Below are 25,937 nucleotides of genomic sequence, written 5' to 3'. Positions count from 1 at the left end.
TTAAACAGCAGTTAAAAGTACGCACAAGGAATCCATATACAGAGAAACACATAAATATGAAACTTATGGAGATTTTGAAACCCATCCATCATGTACCATTATTAACAAGAATGATAGCAAAATAGCCCTACTGCCATTCTGACCCCCATCAGTACATTTGCTTTGTAAGTAAATCTCCAAATCCTTTTAAAATGATGTGTGGAGGTAGAGTCACAAGAAACAGAATTCCATAATTGGGGATCCAGTTCCTGAAATGTATGCAAATGAGTTGGGGTAACTCGTGAAAAGAAAATGAAAAAAAAAAAAACCACCCTATTCTATTGATTATATTGGATACAAAAGCTCAGACCAAGATAAGAACTGGGACTGGTGGTGGGAAATAACTATGACATTTCGCCACGGCCAACTCGCCACAGAACAACTAGCTGCGGGCCAGGAGTTCCACTAATATCAAATAGTGTAATAGAATAATTAAAGCAAGGATGCAGAAGGAGAGACAGTGTGAAATGTGAATGGAAAAATTGAAATATTTTTTATATATTTTAAATAATGAAATAGAATTGTTAAATTGTCCTGCAGCAAATTGGCCAGATGAGTTGGCTGTGGCAAGTTGTCCCATTCCGACTTACACATCAGAATGAGAAGATTCTGATATGTAATAGGGAAAAAAAAATCCCTAAAATGAGAGCAAAGATGGAAAAAAGAGGGAGGCCCAGTGCAACGCATTTTGCAAAGTTCTGAATTCAGAAATCCCTAATCTGTTTTCACAGGGTAGTAAAGAAGGTCCATTTACTGCCAGTTTTTTTCTTCCAGATTCAATAAGGGGACAAGCTGAGGGATTAGAACAACAAATTATACCTTAAAAATGCTACCATCCTCAGGCCACCCCCCCCCCCGCCATTGTATTGTGTAGCTTCAAAGGAGTCCGCCTGGAAATAATGGGGTGGGAATCTAGTGAGCACTGAGTCCTATACTTTTTTTTTAACAGCACTCATCCATATGCTGCCCTAGCTGCCAACATTTCAAACACATGTCCCTCCTCCATTTTGTACAAAAAAAGGAAGACTGGATTGATGAAAATGAAGATCCCGATTACATGTATAGTGTTTAGAGGCCCTTTTACTTTGATCTCACATGTTTCTGTAATGAATGGCACATGCTTGAGACCAAAATTAATGTCATCCATTGCACTCAGTGCATCAACTGTACAAAATAGAAATATTTTAAAAAAGAGAAAACCATGAAAATGCAATATGTGCTGCAGAGCGGAATTTGGCATATGAATATTCTACAATATCATTTTTCTTACTTTAGCCTGCAAGATTTGAAAGAAATGCTCTAAACAGGAGCTATTTGGCTTGTGTGTTCTTATAAACAATATCAAAACATTCTCTAAAAAACAGATACTTTTAGAAGTTTGACAAACACACCTGAGGATCGTAAAAGACATCAACTTATCTCATAGTGATCCTAATTCTGGGAAGATTCAGAACCACCCATCTGGTAAGCAAATTTGAGACCCATGTTGGAGTGCCACCATGTGGAAACAAAAGTTTGCAAGATGTGCTTGGAATATTTCAATTAGCTGTGAGGACAGTTTTTGCAGAGTGAAGAAAAGAGCACCACATGTATTACTACTGATCTAAAGATAACAAATATTGCTGCTGGAAATTTAGGAAAGCTTTACTTATATACACTAAAAGCAGACTGATAATGAAAGTTGGAACAGCATTTGGGAGACTCAGCAGTACAGGGGTAGGTTCCTGCCAGTTCTAACATTGGTGCAGATCAGGGGTGCATCTTCTATAGAAGAGGTTCCACAAATCTACAGTGCCATTTAGAACTGGTTCCAGCTCCCTCCCTGCCCATCCGCACATCATCAAGATGAAGAGCGAGAGGAGGAATTCTGGGAGTTGATGTCCACAAGTCTTAAAGCTGTCAAGTTTGAATACCCCTGGGTTTTTTTTCCTAAACTGTTAGGGGTGCAAGGGTCTTGTAACTTGACAGCTTTAAGACTTGTGTGCTTCAAATACCAGAGTTTCTGAGCCAACATTTTGGTTGCTAAGCAAAAGCGTTGTTAAGTGAGTTTCACCACATTTTACAAGTTGGCCATGCCCACCCAGTCACATGGCCGGCAAGCCACTCCCAGCCAGTCACATGGCCAGCAAGCCACTCCCACAAAGCAGGCCACACCTACAGAAGAGATTGTAAAAAAAATTGAAACCCACCACTGGTGCAGATTCACCTTCATGTACTTCTACATACTGAATCCACAAAACATAGGCAGATAATATAACTACATCCAATACTGTTGCTATTATCTTCCTGAATTTCACCTCATGAATTCAGTTGAGAGAGATACCTGTGCTCCAATCATGAGGAATAAGTTCCTTTATGAAATTGGACACCCATTAGAATCTCTTGGGGGGGGGGAAGCATTTTCTTTGTAGCATTTGCTAATGCAAGTAAATGATGAAGAAAAAAAGTACTAAATGTTTTAATACCAAACAATTACATTTCCAAGGGCATCGAAACAAGTTGCAATTTTGAGGCTGAGGGAGGAAAACACAATTCTCTCTCCTCTATTGCACAGAGAATGGAGTAAATACTTCCAGGCAGGGGAAAGAAAGCAATCTTTTGGATAACGAAGGCTCCTTCCCTTATTCCTTTGTGGATACCAATCTGCAGAAGACGATGGAAACTTCCATTGCTCAGAGAATACAAAACCCTCTATTACTAAATGGAATATTTAAAGAACAAAGAAAGAAATAAAGAAAATGATTAAAAATCAACCAACAAGAAAATGCGTATTGGTCATGTCTTTGGGGTCAAAGTATTTCATTACAGTGGAAGTAGAACCTCTATCATATAATGATGTGGAATATGATATGCTAGTTTGAACATCTGATTTTCCTCTCTTAAACATTTATTTTTTAGATTCACTACTGCCTACCTCTGTAAGTTGCCCCTTTAAACTCCTTTCTTCTATTTCTTCCTTGAGTATCTCAATAAAAACAAATATGGCTGACTAATTACGAAGAGAGACTCTCAAGGGGAAGGAAGCTTTCCCATCTGCTGAAGGCGTGCCAAACATTCCTAGCAATGGATTAGATAAAGAGAGTAAGCTGACAGTTTTCCTGGCAGGCAGAGAAAGAAGAACAAAGAGCAAGCTATGATCAGAAGAAGAAAGCAGGAAGATCCCAGAGTTTTTTTTTAATGAAAGCTTGTAATGATTCAGCCATTCTTTCTATCAGAGACCACTTAAAATGAAAAAAAAACAAACAAAAACTTTAATACGAAAGCAAAATAATATGCTTATCCAATTTGCCCCTTGCCTTTGTAGTCTCATTAATCTTAATTGGCTAATGTAGCTGGCTGGGATTTAGAGAGACAACTTGAACCATCCTTAAAAAGTATTGATTACATCATGCTCTGTCTCCCTCATACTTGTTCTGTAATTTACTCGTCCTTAATGATCCCACTGAAATCAATGTCATTTGACTGAAATGAATTCATAATTTCTTATTCTATATTATATGAGAAGTATAGGAAAGGAAATGTTATGACCTCAGAGAATAAAGATTTTGGCAGACAGCTATCCTACTTGTCCTGATCCCCCCCCCCCAATGTAAAAGTATTTTACATAGAAATACTCTTAAAATGAAATCTGTTGAAGGAAGATAGTGCTTTCTTTTTCTTTTGTTGTCATTTATATTCTTCAGATTTTCTGTTTTCTATTGTATTCTGTGAAGGGAAACTTTGCAACAGAAACTACATCTCAGATTCAACTTTTAAAAAGCATATCCCAATTTCCTTCTCAGCTTCCTATAATTCTTTCAAGAAATACATACAAGGAGTATAAAAGATGTAAAAAGATACTGAGCTATGAAGGCCTAAGTGATTTATATCTTTACTGATAGAAGTCATCCAGATTTTGATATAGCAAGCATGAATTATATTCTGAATACCTTTTCTGTTACTTTTTCTGATACAGCTAAGTTCTAGACAATTCAAGAAGCCAACATTTGATGAATTTGAAAGAACAGGCAAATAATGTTATAAAGTTTTGCCAGTGCACTTTAAAAAAACCTAACAGTGATTCTAGAAAAAAAATAACTCTCTTGGAGATTCCTGCCATTTTTCAGATACAGTGAAACACAGAAGCTATTTTTCTCCTACAGTTTTTCCCCTACATTTATTAATGTAATATTTTCTTGCAATGCAGTTTAATGGAACAGCACATAGCTGCCATTGATTGGAGAAAAAGCAACCAACAACTTCTCAGTTGTTTCATAGTTTCATTGCTCTGTTTTCTTTTAAACTTTTATCCTATATATTTCTGGCCTCTAAAAATGACACATTCCATTCTTTATGTCAAACTTATCAAAATTAAACTATTTCCAGCTGCCAAAATAGCTATAAGGGGAAAATGTTGTTATATTATATAGTGCTGTTAGCAAGTTGAGGATTTTTCCCTCATCCATTACAATTTAATATATAACCCCACATACTCAAAAAAATTCCCTGGGTAGTACAGTAGATGTGGCGATTATAATAGCAAACATATATGCTTTCCTCACACACTGTATAATTAAAACCAATTGTCAGAATCAACTGAAAGAATGCAAGTATGCAAAGCAGGAAATAGTCTTGACCTATTAGACTAAAAACAAATTATCTTCATAATCCAATTATACTGATGTACTGTGTAGTCTATTCTCTCTTGTGTTGATTCTGCTCTTGTATTTGTGATTTATCTTGAACTACATTTTCACCCATAAAAATAAAACTTGAATTGTAATTTTTCCTATTATCTTTTTTTACTTTGTTCAAAGTATTACAAACTAAAAATGAGATAAATCAGCAGGCAAAATTCCAAGGGGAGAAAAAAAAACTATATGTACACTGAGTTTTATTGAGCCGAAAGGTTGGTAATCTGTGGCCTGGGGGTTGTGTGTTGTCCCATTTGCACCCACAGGACTCCAACATCACACAGCTGCAATTCATTAATGAAATAGAAGTTTCCCAGCATCGGGATCTTTTTCCATTCCAAATAAGATATAAATTGGAGTGAGTAGCCTCTCAAAGGAAACCATTTCTAATTTCATCCTTAACCACCATTCCATACCAAAAATAATGTGAATTATTCTAGATTAGAGCTGTGAATTATCTAGATGAATAGTTCCAATGTTGCCTTTAGGGTATTCTAAACTTAAAACTATCTACCATATCATGAATTGGCCACATCATGCATGTATATATGTTCCTCCCTCCCTCAATCTATCATCCATCCATCCATCCATCCATCCATCCATCCATCCATCCATCCATCCATCCATCCATCCATCATCTATCTACAGTATCTCAAAGGTTTCAACTGGAGTATCTCATAAATTATCTCAGAATAAATGTGAAAAAGAGTGACATGAAGATGGAGGTTGAAATCATAAACCATGTGCATAATTGCTTTTATTTCACTGTTTTGTGACAGTGAGAAAGAGCACCTCTCTTGCTGCTTGCCAATCTCTTCTACTCAAAAGGACATGACACAACTAAAAATGTTGATTCTAAAATACCAGAACTTCTGCTTAACTGGTGATCATATCCAAGATCACATGCAATCAGTGCCTTCACTGACAGATGCTTGTTCAACAAATAAACCACTAGAAAGTAGTGAATAATTCATTCTTCAAAAACAAAACAACCTACACCTATAGCTTCACAAGAGAAGGGGGGAGGGGAATCCTTCCTTGATTTATATCCAGCCTTCTTGGGTTACCTATAGACTCTATAACACTGCTGGAATGGATGGTGCCTAAAGAGATCCAGAAAGCTAAGGCCAGAATATGAATGAAAAGAGTTAAACACTGCAAACAGGGAGCAACCCTAAATCATTCATTTATGGCAGGGGGGACATATTAATATTTATAGACTTTTTTCTGGAATGCCTAAGACCCTGTTGTGACTTAAATGTTCAGTCATCAACTTTCAGTTAAGGGTCAGAAAATATTTTAGGGAGTATGAGTCAACAAGCCAATAACCTTCAGCATTCCAAAATGTATGTGACTGTTAAAATAATGTACATTTTTAATCGGAATATTTTCTATTCAAAACAATATTAATTAGAAATTAACATTTATAAACACAGGGTTGGTTCATCATTTTGTAAAGAAACAAACCAATAAAAAACCCTGAAGCTTCAAACACTGGCTGAATAAGATTATGTTTATCTCAACTTTGTATAAAGGAAAAGAATGCAGCTCTCTATTGTCTCTAAATCATTGTTGTCCTTGGAGTAAGTCAAAGTGGAATTCCTCTGCATTGTGTCGCACAGAGCACTCTCACTAAAGCAGATTAACTAATATGTGGGAAAGTACAAAGCTGCAATAACTTTTTGGGTGGGTCTGAATCTCTCACAAGCAATCCAATCATTCCCCACCCATGCATAGCTCACTAGTGACCTCACCAACTTCCTAAACAATTTAACAAGCCTTCCAGCCTGCTTGCCATATAATCAGGTCATTGTGTCACAAACCCACCTGTGAATGTACAATAGTCAAGAGTTATTGCAAAATGACCTAAAACTATGGCAATATTTGGAAAAAGCTGTGTGCAGTTTTCACCCCTTAAATAGATATAGGTATATAGTCATATAGGAATTTTCAGTGCAAAACAATATATTATAAAACTTGAGTTTCAAAATATTAGAAAGGATTTCATCTGTTTCTGACAGAAATATTCAAAACCAATATACAAATATGGTTCCCCTTCTCCAGTAATGGTATCCTATTATCTTCACTACCAGTTCGGTAGCGGGAACATGCGCGCATGCACAGAAGGTCCATGACGTCTAGTTGGCTGAGTGGAGCCTCGCAACGCCACCACTACCGGTTCGCCTGAACCGGCAGCATACTACTTTTGCCCTTCCCCTAACAAACTAATGTAGAAAAGAAAGTCTGAACAACAGACTTGTGTATGAATTTGAAAGGAGATCAAAGTTGGCCAATTACTGACCAGAGTTTAGGCTGACCCCAATCCTGGAGGTCAAAAGTAGGACTGAACCTGTACACTATTGATGTTAACTTATGATTTGTCTGTTTTCACCCTGGCTGATGTTTCTATATGCTCTTGCTTTTTGCTTTTCTACTTTCTTTTTTAAATTTTCTTTTAATGTGTTTAGATCTCAGATTATTAATTTGAGATGGTCAGCCATGCAAAATGAAATAACAAACAAGTAAACACATACATGTACAAGAGTTTACTTTTACTTACAAGAGTTTTCTTAGTGACCATTCAGTGTTAAAATGTCATTGAAAAAATGACTTATAACTGCTTTTTCACACTTACAACCACTGCAGCATCCGTATGGTTATGTGATCAAATTTACAGGCTCATATTTATGATGGTTGCAGTGTCCTGGAGTCACCTTTGTGGACTTTCTGACAGCAGAGTCAATGGGGAAATCCAGATTCATTTACCAACTGTGTTATTAACATCTGTAGTGATTCACTTATCAACTGTTGCAGGAAAGTCCATAAAATAGGCAAGAACACATCTGTCTCACTTAGCAACAAAAAATTTGGGCTCAGTTGTGGTCATAAGTCTAGGACAATCTGTATAATATCATCTCTATAATTTCAGTGAGTCAAATACAATTTATATTTAGGCTTATTCATAATATACCAGAAGATATTAACAAGCCTCTCAGGAGAGCACGAAAGGTTGAAGTCACATTCTGACATTCTGACATTTTATTGTGCTTGTGTTGGTGACAGGAATGTTTCCTGGCTATATACATAGAAAGCAAACAGCAAGGCCAGAGAATGACAGAATTTCCTGGATTCTCAAAGCACATCTAGTTGGGATTCACTTCCTTCCTTGTGCCCTTTCACTGGTAATGCAGAACAATAAGTCAGAAGCTCTCTATTATTTCCAAATATCTTGCTCATGTAAGAATATCAGACTGTGCTCTGGCCTGATCAGGTAACACTATAAGAGCACGTTCTTATGATTGCTTAGTGTTTAGATTCTGTAGAAAGGACAGTTGTTATTATTGTTGTGTTGTTAGTTGCGAACTCATGTCCGACCCATTGCGACCCCATGGACAACGCTCCTTCAGACCTTCCTGTCCTCTACCATCCCCTGGAGTCCATTTAAGCTCACACCTACTGCTTTGGTGACTCATTCAGTCACCTCATTCTGTGTGATCCCCTTCTTCTTTTGCCCTCAATCTTTCCCAGCATTAGGCTCATCTCTGGTGAGTCCTTTCTTCTCATTAGGTAGCCAAAATATTATTAGTAGTAGTATTGTTATTATTATGAGTATCTTAATATCTAATCTGGATGAAACTATGGTTTCTTATGATGCCACTCTTCACCTCCATTCCCACAACTGAAGCTGTCATGGTAGTGAAGAAACAACTGCTTATGAGACATTAAGTCACATTACGTGAGAGAACTAACCTCAGCCTAGACCACAGATATGTCATCTTGGATCTCTGTCTGACCACTATCTATTTGAAATACAATGACGGTTTCCACAAACAAAAACACGGCTATGCCATAGGTTCATCTGTGTCCCCCACTGTGGCCAACCTCTACAAGGAAGAAACCAATGCCCTAAACTCCTTCATAGGAATTTCACCCATTCATTGGTATAGGTATAGGGACGATACTTAGGTCAAGATTAAAACAGCAAATGGAAGCCTTCAACAAACTCATAACATCGTGGACAGGTACATTAAGTTCCCATAGGAAGATGTTAAGCAAAATAGTCGTAAAATGGAGCAAAATTCATTAATAACTGTTTCGCTTAAAACAGAAATTTTGGGCTCAATTATGGTCTGTCTTTATAATCTCTGAACTCCTCATAGTTTGAGAAGCATCCTTGAGGTACTGCTGTATGAGGATTCATTAAATCTACTCCTTTCTTATTTGGGTTTGTACAATGAATCCTTTACATTTGAATCAATATACTTGGTTCAAAATGTATTTGAGGTAAATCCTTTTAAACATCTCAGAGAAATTTAAGGTATTCATTTAAGTATCTCAGAGGTGTCGGATTATTTATTTTTATTCTGTTTGTACCACAGGGTTCCAAATATAATTTTATAAATTTTTCAAATGCGATAGACAGACACTACTTACCGTTCCCACCAGTGGATAATAAATCCAGCTCCAATACTGGCTCTCCACGTCGCTGATAGGCAAAACAAACCCAGTGGGAACACCTTTCTTCTCAGGCATGTGGGAAAGGGACAGGTGGGTTTTTGCCATACAAATGGGCAAGTTCCCAAATCCCTGCCAAGAAAGAAATGAGAAGAGATAGAATGTATCTATACCACACTGAAATAACAAAAGTTTCCACTACAGGTTTTGCATGCTGTACAATAAACAAAGCTAAATTTTAATTACCAGTACATTGCTGACTTCTAGGAATAAGTCTTGGCTCAAGCTTCAATAGATTGTGGCAAGATGTTATAAGTATACATCTTAATTAATAATTTCTTCAAGGCTCAGTACAGATCACAGAGAGCAATTGTAACATCTTATCCAGTAATTCAACAATTTGCAGCTCAATAGTCAAACCAATAAACAATGTATTAATATTGAGACAAACCAAACAGAACTGCATATGGCTTAAAATGATACCCTGTGATGTGACAGAACACATATACATCCATAATTAAAAGGACTAATCTAAGAATTGCTGAGATTAATTAGAGGAAAGGAGGATAACAAGTCCTTCCACTCACCGGGCAACTAAATAAAAAGTTATATATGGTAAATCATTTTTAAAGTTTTTGAATTTTCACAGGGATGAAGGAAGGAGGGAATTAAGACTAGAGTCTCAAGGCCTAGAGACTTGAATTCTGGAGTGACAAACAGAAAGAGAGTACTCTGAAGGTAGTAGAGAACAAGTAGGGAACAAATAGAATTGCAGGAAGTACTCAGGACAACATCAGGAAGACCATGGGACCATACAGATACAGATTAACAGAGTTGGAAGGGACCTTGTAAGTCATCTAGTCTTACCCCCCACCCTACGTCCATTTCTGTCAAATGGCAGTCCAGTCTCTTCTTGAAAGCTGCCAGTGATGAAGCTCCCACAACTTCTGAAGGGAAATTGTTCCATTGGTTGATTGCTTTCACTGTCAGAAGTTTCTCCTATTTCCAGGTTGAACTCTCCTTGTCCAGTTTCCATCTATTATTCCTTGTCTGGCCTTCAGTTGCCTTGGAAAAATAGCTTGACCCCACTCCTCTCTGTGGCAACCCCTCTAACATTGGAACACTGCTATCATGCCTCCCCTGGTCTTTCTCTTCACTAGACTAGCCATGCCCAGTTCCTACAACCGTTCATTGTATGTTTTAGCCTCCAGTCCCTAATCATTCTGGTTGTTCTTCTCTGTACTCTTTAGAGAGCCGAATGCCCTGAAAATAATCATCAGCATAGGCTCTTGTTCAAATAAGGAGCCAGGACAGAGCCTTGTGGAATGCTGAGATATGAAAGTGGCATAGAAGGTCCAATGCTCTTTTCTAGTCATTTAACCAGGAGCCTTCCTTTCTCAGGGCTCCACAAATTCGTGATTATGGGGCTAGGCAGCATTGTGGTTCAGAAACACCTTGGTGATATTAATAAACAAGTCACTGAAAGGGCCGGCAATAGCAGGCCCTATAGGATGGGAAAAGAAAGGCAGGTATCATCCAGGTCATGCTTATCCCAAAGGTTTAGTTGAATTTTGAAAACATCTTGGATTTAAAGGCAGATACAGAAAGATTGGTCCAGGCCCACAGTAGCATTATACTGTATTCTGGGCAGTTTTTTATCCATTGTTTAAACAGATATATTTTAAAATAGGAACGGCACTCTCATATATCTGTTTTGCACATATTCTTGTTTTTACCTGTTGAGTGTAACAATTTATTTGTGACTGTGCTGCAGGAGACAGCTCTATATCATCAGCTCCATAGATCTTCTGAGCTATGATTCTTATTTTTTCAACTATGGGAAGCTGTGAAAACAAAACAGGACACAGCATGTTAAATGAAGAGTCCCAAGATACTTTCCTTCAAATCAGGATTGCCTAGTTCTCACTGGCAGTGAATTTTGTACAACACTATTTAAACATTCAGTTATGCATTGTTTCCTAAAAACAAATAACATGGATGTAACAAGATGCCCCCTATTCCCTTCCATTCAGAATCATCATAACCTTATCTTTTCTACAATGCAGACAGAGAAAAAACAAGTTTATGTATATCAGCTTCCCTGTAGTCATGCATTTCTGAACTGTACAGATAGTCCTCAACAGTTCATTTAGTGACTGTCTGAAGTTAGAACGGAACTGAAAAAAGTGACCTATGACCATTTTTCACACTTACGACTGTTATCGCATCACCATGGACATGTGATTTATATTCAGATACTTGACAACTGGTTCATATTTATGATGGTTGCAGTATCCTGGGGCCACGTGACACCGTTCTGGCGAGCTTCTGACAACAAAATCAATGGGGAAGCCAGATTCATCTAACAACTGTGCTTCTAATTTAACAACTGCAGTGATTCACTTACAAATGTGGCAAGAAAAGTTGGAAAGTGGGATAAAAACTTAGCAACATAAATTTCTGGCCTCATTGTGGTTGTAAGTTGAGGACTACCTGTATTTCAGAGTTTTGTTTTGCTGTTTAGCAAGAAAGGCAAAAATATATTACAAGTTTATGTGCAGGTTTACAGCAAGTAGATGCCCTTGGAAAGTCTTGCTGAAGTAAACCAGGCCTGGAAAATTTATCACAAGCTGAACAGAAGCTTCTATATATTGAAACTATTCTGGAAAACCTCTAATGGATTACCTCAGAAACAGCTCTCAGCTTTTTCCCCCCTTTGGTATTGCAGTCAAGAATATGTTCTTTACAAAATGATCAATATACTGTTCAATTGCCAGGTATGTAAAGAAGCATAAGGCTAGCTGATCCTTTATTTTGAAAGTGTCTGCTCTGCACACCCCGTTCCCTTTGTAGAAAGTCCTGCCCCAGTCCAGTCCTAGATTGGCTTGCACAATTGAAATTCAGTAAGTATGAGGTAATGTTAGCTATCTTTTTTATAATGGGTCATGTATAAAGTTACACTGCTAATTTTGTACTAATCACACTGGAGCCTGGAAAGATGTGGAGTGCGATGAAAATAAATTTTTAATAAGGACAGAATGAATGACCAAAATATTCTTGCCTGCCCCATCTGTACAGCAGAATTAACACATTCAGCATGTGCGTGCGCACACACACACACACACACACACACACACACACACAGAGCTACTGCCACAGTATTTCCTTCTATGATTAAGAAGCAGCCATCCCAAATGCCTGGAGCAGAGGGCATTTTGCCACAGGATGCCTTTGAAATCAATAGTGCATTGATTGAGTGGTGCTGGGCTTTTGATGCCCTAACTTTGTGCCATCTCTGCAGCAAAACTTGCTACGGAAATGTAGTGATTCATTGCTTTGGTACCAAATAACAAGGGTCAACCTCATCCTTCAGTTCTGGAAAGATTCTTATTATCACATTCCTTTATTTAAAAAAAAAACAAGGGAGGAGGAAGGTAACCTTAGACCTCACATTAAATCCAAGACAAATTTATCACTCTGTGACAATAACAATGTTTGGCCCTTCTCTGTTTTTTAAAAATCATTATGTCATGATTGTATTTTCATTGGGCAGTCTTGTCCCCTTGGCCTACATCTCTCAGTATCGTGATTTTTACTTCAGTACATGTGCTATGATATTTTAAGCCTCAAACGCTGAGATGGATGTTTGCATAAAAATGCCAGTCAAACTTCCAGAAACTTTTGATGCCTGGATACTACAGCATTCCAAGTCTTTTATCTACTAGAGGTAGAAATTATGGTGGTTGAAATTGGGCTGTGTTCCTCTGCTCTACTTAGTTTTTTTTTTAAATCATGTTTTTTTATTCCAATATAGTCGTGTTTAATGTAGGATTTTTTTTCTACATTGTTTATTTATTTAGAACATTTATATGGCCATCCACCTTAAGGAAATACTGTAACTTGGGGCAACCAACAGCACAAAAGTAATGTAAATTATTAGTTTCTCTTCTATTTTGAAAATACTCCAAAAAGCTCTTTTCGGTGATGATAGCTTTTTACTTTGTTCAAAGAGTTTCCAAAGAATTAGAAGAGTTGCATTGATATGGCTCAATGAAAGTTCACTTCCAGAACTACTCTTTTTTTGCTCTGGTTGTTCCCAGATAACATATAAAGATGTATGGCACAAACCTATCGAGCAGTAGATCTTTTCAAATAATAATCATAATGAAAATTATAATGATAATAATAATCCTCCAGTGAGACACTAGTGACATGGCTGTGGGGCTTGTGATATTCAAGGAATTCCAAAAGCTATCCAGATTTCTATAAACCAGTTCAAAGACAAAAATACAAATAAAAAAGAATAGAAGAAAAAATATAAATGGAATACAGAACTCAGTCTGATTTACAGACAATGCACCATAAAAGTTGAACATTGAAGTGTGTTACACAAGAAAATGTTTTCAGATTGTACTGTATTTGGGGCTGTATTCTCCTTCCCTGATAGAGGGATATTTTATCTGAATATATCCAAACTTAAAGAACATACATCAAACAGGTACTACTGCATTAGATTCACAAGGCCAATGCTACAAACAGAACTGACATTTTGAATTTCAAGCAGCCCCAAAAGGTCATACTAACATTTTAAGCAGAAAGCTGCTCACTGGTGTCTTGTTTTATCAAATTCCAGTTCAGATGGACTTTTAAAAGTAATTGTATAAGTCTTCCAGGAAAATGTTTTTGAGATAGAATTGCAAGCATTGCTTAGTTCACATAGAAGAATATTAAGCCTATTATCCCCCCCCCCCCCAATTTATTTGACAATAAGCAAGTTTCTATCTCTTATACATGTAAAAACAGGCTGGGAACCGTAATAGCAAGGCCTAATAAAGCTACAGAATCCAGAAGCTTTTATAGTATAAATGAAACTTTCAGGGCTCTGCAATATTTATCTAGAAAATAAATAAACTGAAAGAAAATCTGTTTCATTTCCATAATTTTACACATATTTCAAAGCATAGTTGTCTTTGTAACATATATACTTCGGTTCAGAAAACTACAGGTAGTTCTTGATTTACAACTATCTGTTTAGTGAACATTCAAAGTTATAATGGCACTGAAAAAAGTGACTTATGATCATTTTCACCCTTAGGATGGTTGCAGCATTCCCTGGTCACATGATCAAACTTTAAGCACCTGGAAACTGGCATGTAGTGTATTTATGATGGTTGCAGTGTCCCGGGGTCATGTGAACACCTTATGGGAACTTCTGACAACCAAAGTGAACAGGGAAGCCAGATTCACTGAACAACCATGTGGTGATTCACTTAATAACTGTGGCAGTTATTAAAAGGCTGTAACTCACTTAACAACTGTCCTTGCTTAGCAACAAAAAATTGGGGCTCGTAAGTTGAGGATTACCTGTATATAGAAAACAACATTGACATAACCATAGAACCAAATTCTCTTATATTTTTTTTCTGTTCTTCAAATGGGAATAAATGCAAAAATATTTTGTGTCAATTCTAACAATTGCAATGAGACAAAAGTAACTTGTTTTGGTTTAATTTCTAAACAGCTAAATAAATATCACAAGCTACAGAATATCGAAACATGGACCAAATGCTACTGAAACATATGACCTGATAATTGGAGTCAGACTGCTCTGGTTAAAACCAATCTTCTATTTTCATCCACGTGAACATTATGAACAGGTCCCAATCCTCCTTCATGTTTGTTTACAGAGACAACATGGACAACAACTATTACTTTTTCTATAAAGTTCCAGAATGTCAAAATTAATTCCAGTTAGCATAATAGATATATTTCTTAAGGGATTTATTTTGAGACTGCTCAATTATATTTAACATTTTTTTGTCCAGAATGAAAGTGCGTGGGTTGTTGTTGAGCTCTGTTCAAATATTTAAGCATCCTAATCTTTATTCTAATTATGCCTGCAGTGGGTTTTTCCAAGCACAAGGAGCCCCAGCAACAAAGCTTCACTAATGTTCAAAAATTGCACGGAAGTAGACTAATCAGTTAAGCCTCTGTGAGAAGGAAATAATGTGCATTTGCTCCCTTTCTAAACAAAATATTAACTAAATTACAGGAATCTCCCAGGACAGGGTGAAGAGGATTTCATTAGAGTTTTCACAGTATATTAAACGCATAGTGAACAGGCCATTTATAGATGAATGTGATGTGACACCAACTAACATGATAATAGATTTCAGTGACTCAGGTTATTGGCAGGTTGTATAAACACAATAGTTTACAAACTACAGATTAAGAAATTGATTTTTTTTGCTGTAATCTGAATGTGCCTGATGAAAGTTTTTTTGCAGCTCTATAACATCCTAAGTGTCAGCCTCCGCTTTGCTACTGCTTTGGCTGCCATTGAAACGGGAGGCGGGGTATGGTATTTGGGAGGGGAATCATTGTTGTGCTGGAGGAAGTTTCTAGACTCTGAACTGACCACCTTACTGCGCATGTGAGGAGGAGTGTTTCCTGCCAAGGCCAACGGTCCAGCATCCATCCTGGTGATGCCTTTCGAATTATCTCACACCTGACATTTGGGAGAAGTATGATTGGACTGTGCACGGGATGCCAAGGGGAGGGGAATGAATTATACAATATATTATTTGCTTTCGCGCCTAATTAACCAGACTTAGCTTAGCTTTGCAGCTGTTCATTTATAATTAGTAAAGTACACTTGATTTCAACAAATGGAGTCCAGTGGTTTTCTTTCCTGATTACTGAATGAAAAAATGCTGACAATAAGCTAAGTGTCATTTTCACCCATCCCGGAGCTACAACCTACCGAGGGGGGTGCCCTCACAAGAAGAAAAGAAATGTCTTTGCATGTGAGTGACCAAGAAGATGAGGGGGCGACGGCAGGACCATCTTTAACCGAAAGGCTGGCTGGGCTAAGAGTGGAAGAGCCAGCTGTTCGTCCCAGATGGACTTTGAATGTGGGACAAAAAGAGGAGTCGGAGGAATTGGATGCTGGAGTCACGAGAAGGAGACCAAGAAAAAGTCAGCGGATTGGGGTAACTCTGGGGAAGAGGATTACAAGCTTTCCCACGTCATGACACTCCTCGAAGAAGCTTGGTCTGAACGCAAAAGCCATGAAAGAGCAGTGGAAGGGAGCCGGCTGAAGATCTTGAGCAAAGTACTCGATGCATAGTTTAAGGGAGGGTGAAGAAGCCGAGGGGGGTTGGGCACAAGAAAACCCAGAACCAGCCTCCCCCCTCCAGCTAGGGCCGCTCAAAGAGCAGGGGGGGGGAGGCCACGCCAAATGGCAAAAAGTCCCTCCCTTAACAATAAAATACGATGGAGACCCTAAAAGTTAGGACTTTTTATCATTCAGGTCTGGAATTATATGGAAATCTATGGACCTGATTTAGAGACAGATGAAATGAAAGTAAGGATGTGTTAAGGTCCTTAGAGAAGAAGGCAGGCCGAATGGATGGTTGGCCTACACAAAATGCAATTCCCTCTCCTGAGGAATTTAATGACTTTATGGCAGCCATGAAGAGGAGGTTTGATGACCCATTGGACCGAGCGACGCAGGCACCTGAAATTTATGGCTCTGAAGCAGGGAACTAAATCGGTGCCAGGAATTTCAACAACAGTTGTCAGCCTATATGGGGGGGTGTTGGAAGACGCTTTGGTGCTGATCAGTCGCTGGGGATTGAATGAAAAAATATACCAGCAGTGATAAACAGCACGGATTCCCTGCCGGTAACTGCTTGGTTATGAACAGCGCGGTGACGTTGAGTTGGATTTAGCCAGGCTTTCAATGCATGATAGGAGGGAGAAGCGGAGAAATCCCCCCCCGCCCCAGGAGGAGGGCAAGGGAGTTCTCCCGGCAAAACCAAGCCTTTTCACGTGCTTCGCTGCAGAAAGGAAGGCCATCGCGCCGAGGTGAATTGCTGCGTAAAAATTGGCTCAGACGTCATCCACCCCTCCCCGAAAAGAGGGAAGGCAATAAAGGCCCCGGGCAAGAAGAGAGAGGTGTGTGCGCCGCTGAAAATGTTCCCCAGCATTTTCAGCCAGAGGAAGAGGGAGGCGTTAGCTCCAGCTCGTCTGACGAATCGGATGAGGAACAGTCTCATCGCTGGATAAGTTCCAAAAGGAGCCCCATGCTTATCCCAATTGAACTAAGAGTACCATCTTCTGGCGCGACTGAAAAACTTTTAGCTGTCCTGGATTCTGGCTGTTCTCGCTGTATGATAAGTCCTGAAATGGTGGAGAAACTTGGCTTAAAATTGAGGACTTTGAAAACCCCTATTGTTTTTTGCCAGATTGATGGTTCTATTGCAGGTGGTCCTGCTCATTTTTCTACTGAGCCCATAGAGATGAAAATGGGGACCCATCAAGAATTAATCACTTTTATTGTGGCACCTGGCATGGACAGGCCCCTTATTTTGGGACTTCCCTGGCTTTGTAAGTGGAACCCTCGCATTAACTGGAGAAAGGGGTGGTTATGTATTCGCACTAGCACACCCCCTGAACAGGAGGTTGAGGCTCCAGATCCTGCTGATTCTAACCCCGCATTGGCAGCCAGGGGGCAGGAGAGGATCTAAGGGGAGGAGAAAATTCTGAAAGAATATTGGGATCTAAGGGGAGTGTTTAGTGAGAAATCTTCTGATAAACTCCCCTCCCCCACAGACCCACTGATTGCACCATTGATATTTTGCCTGGGGTGAAGCTTCCCAAGCCCCAAATATATTCAATGTTCCCTAGGGAAATGGAGGAAATGAGAAGATTCATTGATAAAAATTTGGAAAGGGGTTTTATTAAACCAGCTAGACCCAAGGTGGCAGCTCCTGTGCTGTTCAGGGAAAAGATGGCTCCCTCAGATTATGTGTGAATTTCAAAAACTTGAACTGCATCTCAGTTCAGAACCTGTACCCATTACCACTGATGAAGGACATGCTGGCCCAACTGGGGAAGGGCCACACTTTCACTAAACTGGACTTGAGGGAAGCATACTATAGAGTCCGGATTAAAGAGGGAGACGAGTGGAAAACAGCTTTCAACTGCCCCCTTGGCTGTTTCCAATTTCGTGTGATGCCGTTTGGCCTTCAGGGGGCGCCTGCGGTCTTCATGCAGTTAATTAATGAGGTGTTACATGACCATCTTTACAAAGGCGTTATCGTATATTTAGATGATATCCTTATTTACACGGAAACACGTGAGGAACACGTAAAGCTGGTTCGTACCGTACTGAAGAAACTTCGGGCTGCGGAGCTTTATGCCAAATTGTCCAAATGTGAATTCCATCAGGAGAAGGTTGACTACCTGGGCTATCGTATCTCCCATGCGGGTGTTGAGATGGACCTCACTAAAGTAAAAGCGGTCACTGAGTGGGAAACCCCTCGTAAACGCAGGCAATTGCAAAAATTTTGGGGGTTTGCTAGTTCATCCCCTCTTTTGCTAAGATAGCTCTTCCCAAAGCTAACCTTTTGAAGTCCAAAGGTGGGGCGAAACCCAAGCCTAGCAAGCCGTTGGATTCGACCATGGAATGTCAAGCTGCCTTTGAGAAGTTAAAGCGGCTTTTTACAGAGGAACCTGTCCTCAAACACCCGGACATGGACGCGCCTTTTGTGGTTCAAGCTGACTCCAGCGACGTGGCAGTGGTGGCCGTATTGCTTCAAGCCAATAGGCAAGGTAACTTACAACCCTGCGCATACACCTCTCGCAAACTGACTGACACGGAGAGACGTTGGGCCATTTGGGAGAAGGAAGCGTTTGCTGTTCGTTGGGCTTTAGCCACTTGGCGCCATTTTCTGGAAGGCGCCAAACACCCGTTCGATGTGTGGACTGACCATAAAAATTTAGAAGCTTTGAGAACTCCCAGGAGACTTTCTCCTAAACAGATGCGCTGGGCTCAGCATTTCAATCGTTTTAATTTCACCCTGAAATACATTCTGGGGGGAGGGGGAGAGAATTTTATGGCTGATGCTTTATCCAGGCTTCCTCAGTACAACAGTTCTAAACTCAGCGTGGTCCAGCCTGTCATTCCCACGACGAGCCTCGCTGCTCCAGTTGTTACTAGGAATCAAGCATGTTCTAAAGTGGAGATGTCCCAGGACTTTCTTTCCAATCTCAAGAAAGCCCTCCCTGATGATGATTGGTTCCAGCAGCACGTGAATGAATGTACTATGAGGGATGAGTTGCCCTGGATTAGGGCAAAACTTTACGTTCCTGCATCTCTTCGATTAATTGTTCTTCAGCGAGCTCATGATTCCCGAATGGCAGGGCATTTTGGTTTCGTTAAAACGCTCCATCTCGTCAAGAGACAGTTTTGGTGGCCTTCTTTGAAAAAGGACGTTGAACGTTATGTTGCCATTTGTCCCGTTTGTGCCGCTGCTAAACGCCCGCTGGGGAAACCGCAGGGGCTGCTCCAGACTGTAGCTCGCCCTGTCGCCCCTTGGAAGGAGATCTCTATGGACTTCATCGTCAAACTTCCTGAGAGTCAGGGACACACTGTTATCTGGGTGGTTACCGACTTGTTCTCCAAGCAAATCCATTTCATCCCTTGCTCCAAGATTCCTTCTGCTAAGACTCTTGCTAAGATGTTCATCTCCCACATTTACCGCTTACATGGGGTGCCCGACCGCATCATTTCGGATAGAAGTGTGCCGTTCACCTCCATTTCTGGAAGGAGTTTCTGAAGCGGATTGGCTCCTCTCAGAGCTTAAGCTCCACCCACCACCCTCAGACTAATGGGGCTTGTGAGAGGACTAATTCTGTTCTGGAACAATACTTACGTTGTTTCATCAACTACCAGCAGGATGATTGGGTGGATTTGTTGCCGCACGCGGAGGTGGCTTATAATAATGTGCATAGCAGCACTGGCTTCACCCCTTTCCGTGTGGTGTTTGGCCAGGATTTTGTGCCCATTCCTGAAGTTTCTCGTGAGCAGCCCCAAGTATTGTCTCTGTCCGAGTGGAGTGACCGCCTTCAGCGCGTTTGGCCTTTAGCTCTCCAAACATTGGACACTGCGCATCGCGCCCATAAGAAACAGGCTGATAAGAAGCGGACTAAGCCGTGTGATTACAAGGTTGGTGATCAGGTTTATTTGTCCACCAAGTTTCTTCAGACTCCACAAAAATCAAAGAAGTTGGGGCCTAAATATGTTGGCCCATTTCCTATTATCAAGATCATCAATCCTGTTTCTGTTAGGCTGCAGCTGCCTAAACACCTCAACCGGGTTTACCCGGTTTTTCATGTTAACCTCATAAAGCCTGTTTGCATTTCATCATTGCGTCCGCCTGTTCCTCCACCACCCGCTCTGCTTTTGATTGACGGTGAACAACATTTTGAGGTTCGTGAAATTTTGGACTTTCGTCGACACCAGAATCATGTCCAGTACCTGGTGGCTTGGAAGCATTTTCCCCCATCTCACGCCGAATGGGTGGACGGGTCCCATGTTCGGGCCCCTCAGTTACTCCGCAAGTTCTATTCTGCTTATCCTGACAAGCCCTGATTTGGCCAGTTTCCTGACAAAGTTTTCTTCTCTCTTTTCTCTCTCTCTTCCTCTCCCCTTTCCCCCTTTTCGTGTCTTGTTGTTTGTCTGTTTGTTTGTGCTTTCTCGTTTCTGCAGGTCTGACCGCCTTTTTCTGGAGGAGGGCCGGATGTCAGCCTCTGCTTCGCTACTGCTTTGGCTGCCATTGAAACAGGGAAGGGGGACATGGTATTTGGGAGGGGAATCTTTGTTGTGCTGGAGGAAGTTTCTAGACGCTGAACTGTCCACCTTACTGCGCATGTGGAGGACGAGTGTTTCCCGCCAAGGCCAACGGTCCAGCATTCCATCCTGGTGATGCCTTTCGAGGTTATCTCACACCTGACATTTGGGAGAAGTATGATTGGTCTGTGCACGGGATGCCAAGGGGAGGGAAATGAATTATACAATATATTATTCGCTTTCATGCCTAATTAACCAGACTTAGCTTAGCTTTGCAGCTGTTCATTTATAATTAGTAAAAGTACACTTGATTTCAACAAATGGAGTCCAGTGGTTTTCTTTCCTGATTACTGAATGAAGAAATGCTGACACTAAGAGTATTTTAAGTCCATGGTAATTATGAAAATGAGGGCAAACACAAACAAAAACAAAATTTGATTTGTCCCAGTTATTTAGACATGTTCTGGAATTCACCATATTGATAGGTATATATGCCAAATAATTTCAGTAGAGCTTTTGTCTTATACTATGGATTTTGCCTCCTTTTCAAGTGCTTCTATTAAGTCATTAGATAAATTAATCTGACTTTGAGACAAATTTTAATATTTTCCAAAGTCCATAGTTTTTAAAAAACTGTGTACTGTAATATGAAAAATTATGACCTTCTCATTAGTCCTTCAACACTGGAAAGACAAATTTATGGCCCTTATTACTCAGTAGGTTGTAAATCGGAAATTACTTGTGACGTATGAATGAGTTGCATACAGTATGGATAATTATTGCGACATAGAGTTATGTATTGTGACATAGAGTTTATGTTGTGTATATATATGTGTGTGTGGTATAAATATATATTGGTATATGTATTTGTGTGTGTGTATGTATGTATGTGTGTGTGTGTATGTATGTATGTATATATGTGTATGTATGTATGTATGTGTATATACACACACACACATATATACATATATGAAAAAATTAAATAAATGGCATGCAGTTTTCAAAAGCTCTCATCTTGCCCTGTTTTGAGTTACCCTCTAAAAATTATATCTTGTGGTCTTTGATGTAAGATTACATATTTATCAGCCATTTTCCTTTTAAATTCCTTAATTTAGGAAACTTGATGTGGCTTTAAGGATTGTACTGTTGACTTATGTGTACTATAGTGCTAATTCTAGCCTGTTTTATCAATGAACGTGTTTCAGATAAATTTGAACATGCAACAAGGTATGTTCAAATTGCAGGTGACATCTTGTTAACATTACATGCAAACTTCCCCAGACCTGCACAGTTCTGATGCTAAGTCCTGGTGCTATTCTGCAGAAAAATAATCCCCTTCCGAGTTTACTTTGAAGCACAAGAACTGAGACTAATAGGTTAAAAGCAATTTAACTTCCATGCATTTTCCCATATGTATGTATTGTGTTGAAACAGATTCATTCAAACTGTCAGCCATTGAAGGCATAAATAGAATTTATTGCTCCACAGCAGTATAAGCAATAACAGCATCAGCTCTTTTAGGAAATACCAACAGCAAAGAACCATTGCCTTCATTATTTGATGGAAAAACACACATATGAAGAAACAGGAACGTTTCACCATTTTAAAACCAGGACCTGCCTGTTTCTTAGTCCAGCCCTAGCTCTGAGACACTTATAGGTGACCCCTGGTAACACTACCAGAGTTTAATCAAATTTACATTCTAAAAAAATGCCCATTTTTATCGAAAAAAATATTTTGAAGTGTAAGAAAAAGAATGTTGTTCAATCCAATTACTTTCTTTTGGAATTGTGATGTAACATTTGTCACAGGAGATTAATTAATTAATTAAATTTGTATTTGTTTTCTTATTGCACCATGGATGGGATTATATATATTCTTTGCCTTTTGACACTGCATTCCTCTATTGGCTGTCCAGAAAGGAGCAGATGTAAAACATATGCAGGTTTAAGGCTGAGGGTTATCAATCTCTGCTGTTATAATCTTATGGTGATTTAGAGATTATATCTCTACATGCCTTAAATCTGGATGCTTCCTTTCCTACTTCCTTCCCTACATGGGCCAAAGATAGAATCCCAGTATTCTAAGTGCTGGAAAAAAAATCATTATTTTCTGCACAAGGAAAATTAAAGATATCATGAATAACAGCTGAATCACTGTATAATATGAGCACCTTCCTGGATGCTTTCAAATTAAAACTCTTTGATTAGAGTGAAGTTGACTGTTTTTGATTGCTAAGTTTCTTTCATTAATCTGTAGCATCACAGCAACAAGAATGGAGTATACACGGACATACACATGCATGCACATTTGTAAAATAGCCTTGAGCTTGGAAATTACCATTTCCATTTCTATGTAGTCTGGGAGAAATAATAAATAGCCCCCTGTCAGAGGCTCCGTGAAGGCATCTTATATCTTCCTTATATCTACTGTCAGGCACTGAGCCAAGAAAGAACAAAGTTCAAGGTGCTCTGGATTGAGATGGCCTGGTGCTAAAACAGCAGCTGATTCAGCAGTTTGCAGGTTTCATTTCTTTTCGTTGTCACTTTTCCATTACCCTTTCATAAATCTATTTGTAATTTCATCTTTTTCTTTTTACTTTACAAGCCATGTGGATCACAGAGAGATTCTTACACTCAAAGCACCCTTCTTAGGCAGATCTGATTTCATAATACAGGGAATAAAGAGCTCATGAAAGTTTAACTGTAACATGAATCTACACCTCCACCTGTGGTTAAAAAAAAGATTTATTTCCATCGAGTAATATCCAGCCACTTCCCACCTGGTGCTTGAGAACATGAAAGAAATAGTTCAGAAAGACAAATAATAGCTATCATGTAAAGTCTCTTTTGTTCCAGATCCAGTCTTCTGAATCACAAGAGAGGTGTGGGGTGGGGGGAGAGTAAGAGTAGGAAAAGACCAATGGATAGCAACTGAGAAAAGGAAGGGAAGAGGTTGGGAAGGCTGTTGACAATCCAACTACCATATTTTTCAGAGTATGACACACTTTTTTTCCTCAAAAAAAGGGTGAAAATCTGGGTGCATCTTATACACTGAATACAGCATTTTTGGCCTCCCGAAACCCCGACCCCTTCACCAAAATGGCTGTGCATAGCCTTTAGGAAGCTTCCAGAGTGCTCCTGGGGGCTGGAGAGGGCAAAAATGAGTGAACAAGGGATCATTTTTTGCTCGTTTTTGCCTCCCCCAGCCCCCAGGAGCACCCTATAAGCCTCCTAAAGGCTATGCATGCCTCCTTTTTTGTCAAAAAACCAGGTCCATTTTCATGAAAAACAGGCCATTTTTGGGAGGTCTACAGAGCGCAAAACTTTTTTTTATAAAAATTTGTCTCTTCAAAATTTTGGTGTGTCTTATACTCCAGTGCATCTTATACTCCGAAAAATATGGTACTCTTTGGAAGAATCACCATTCTTACAAATCTTCATTTCAAGGCTATATTCTGATGGTAAACTGATGGAAACTCAGAGCTTTAGAATTTGTAATTTTTTTACAAATGACTTTTTAAGGTGGTCTCCAGAATTGTTTTAGCAGGGCAGAGCCAAGAGCCAAGGTGGCGCAGTGGTTAAATGCAGCACTGCAGGCTACTGCTAGATCAGCAGGTCAGCGGTTCAAATCTCACCGGCTCAGGGTTGACTCAGCCTTCCATCCTTCCGAGGTGGGTAAAATGAGGACCCAGATTGTTGGGGGCAATATGCTGACTCTCTGTAAACCGCTTAGAGAGGCCTGAAAGGCCTATGAAGCGGTATATAAGTCTACTGCTATTGCTATTGCTATATTATGATAGATTTCAGGAACTGGAAGGTCTGGTGAGATTAATGAGATTTATATAGGATATGGCTGGTTCAAATCTGCCCTGATTGTCTAATAAGGTATTCATATAATTGTCCCTGTAATGAGAAACAAGCAACAAACTTGGGTATTACTTGTTCAAATTCTCAATAAGATTTACATGAAGCTCTAATAACATTCAATAGAAACAATATGCAAAAATTCAGAAAATACCAAAGCAGCAAATAATTTGTTTAGATTATGTTAACACTGAAGCATTATTAATTCAGTGGTATATGCCAACTTAATTTGTCCAAAGGCTACTGAACTTGGAAACTTAGAAAGAAAATTAAATATAATCCTGATTCTAAATTATTGAGAGAAATTAACAAGTGCTAATGTCTTAATCATAAATTTGCAAGTACGGAAAATATACGTGTCCCAGCATAATGGTGCAGGATCCAATCTGGGTTGGTCACCAGGGCCAGAGGTTTAGTCTGAGCTTTCCGACTCAAGCTGCAGCTCATCTTCAGAGAATTTCACACACACTAGAATGTGTGATAATGTGTCACACCTTGAATTTTGTTCTGTCTTTGCTCAGTGCCTGACAGTAGATGTAAGGAAGATATAAGATGACTTCAGTGAGCCTACTCTTAAGTCCTCTTGGAAAGTCAATATAGATTTACAGATGTCTTCTATTAATCTCATATTTTGATTAAGTGACGGTTAGCAATCACATGCATACATTTTCTCCAGGACAATCTATATCTGTCTTTTATGTCTTTCAACAGAGCATCCATCTCCACTGTAACTGAATCCATTAACTTCTCATGTTTGTTTTCCTTTCACCTTTCCAAAACATTATGGACTTCTTAAAGACAGTTAAAACTTTGAAATAGGATAGTTTGGGTTTGGATATTTGTGTCTTGAGTGAGAACCCTGGGCTGATTTGTTGATCTACTTTTTTTCTTGACTATCCATACTATTCTTGGGAGTCTGCTCCAAGGTTCAAAAGCTTCAATACTTTTTCTGATCTGATTCTTCAAAAGTTCAACTTTTGCTTTCTTCCTTGGGGGTCAGAAGAAAAACTGATGTTTGTAGGTATAGACTCATCCTCATATGTCAATATCCTTTTCAAGGTTTTCAATGCTACCCTTCTAAATGCTATCAGCCACATATTTTTGACTATTGGTTTCCTTTCTATTTATCCCTTCAGTATCTCCATTGTCAATTCTAAGGCAGTACTTATTATAATTACTTTGGTCTTCTATGGTTTTAAATTTAAGCCCATGTTTTTCACTATGCTGCTTGATTTTCTTTACTAGAATTTCTGAATCATTTTCATG

At 39.3% G+C, this 25,937-nt stretch overlaps 1 protein-coding gene across 2 annotated transcripts in view; it reads right to left on the bottom strand.

The window, feature by feature from the left end:
- The window catches only part of MTHFD1L (methylenetetrahydrofolate dehydrogenase (NADP+ dependent) 1 like), a 144,266-nt gene that overhangs the window by 16,197 nt on the left and 102,132 nt on the right, over positions 1-25,937 (bottom strand). For both annotated transcript variants that reach the window (XM_032216815.1, XM_032216817.1), the window contains 2 exons: positions 10,904-11,011; positions 9,147-9,299 (listed from right to left, as the gene is read on the bottom strand). In XM_032216815.1, the coding sequence (XP_032072706.1) occupies positions 9,147-9,299; positions 10,904-11,011 (261 nt within the window). The remainder of the gene's footprint in view (positions 1-9,146; positions 9,300-10,903; positions 11,012-25,937) is intronic.

This window comes from Thamnophis elegans, chromosome 4, assembly GCF_009769535.1.
Source record: "Thamnophis elegans isolate rThaEle1 chromosome 4, rThaEle1.pri, whole genome shotgun sequence".
In the NCBI taxonomy this organism is placed as follows: Eukaryota; Metazoa; Chordata; class Lepidosauria; order Squamata; family Colubridae; genus Thamnophis; species Thamnophis elegans.
Note: the sequence above shows the minus strand (reverse complement) of the source record. Positions and strands in the feature narration are given on the sequence as shown.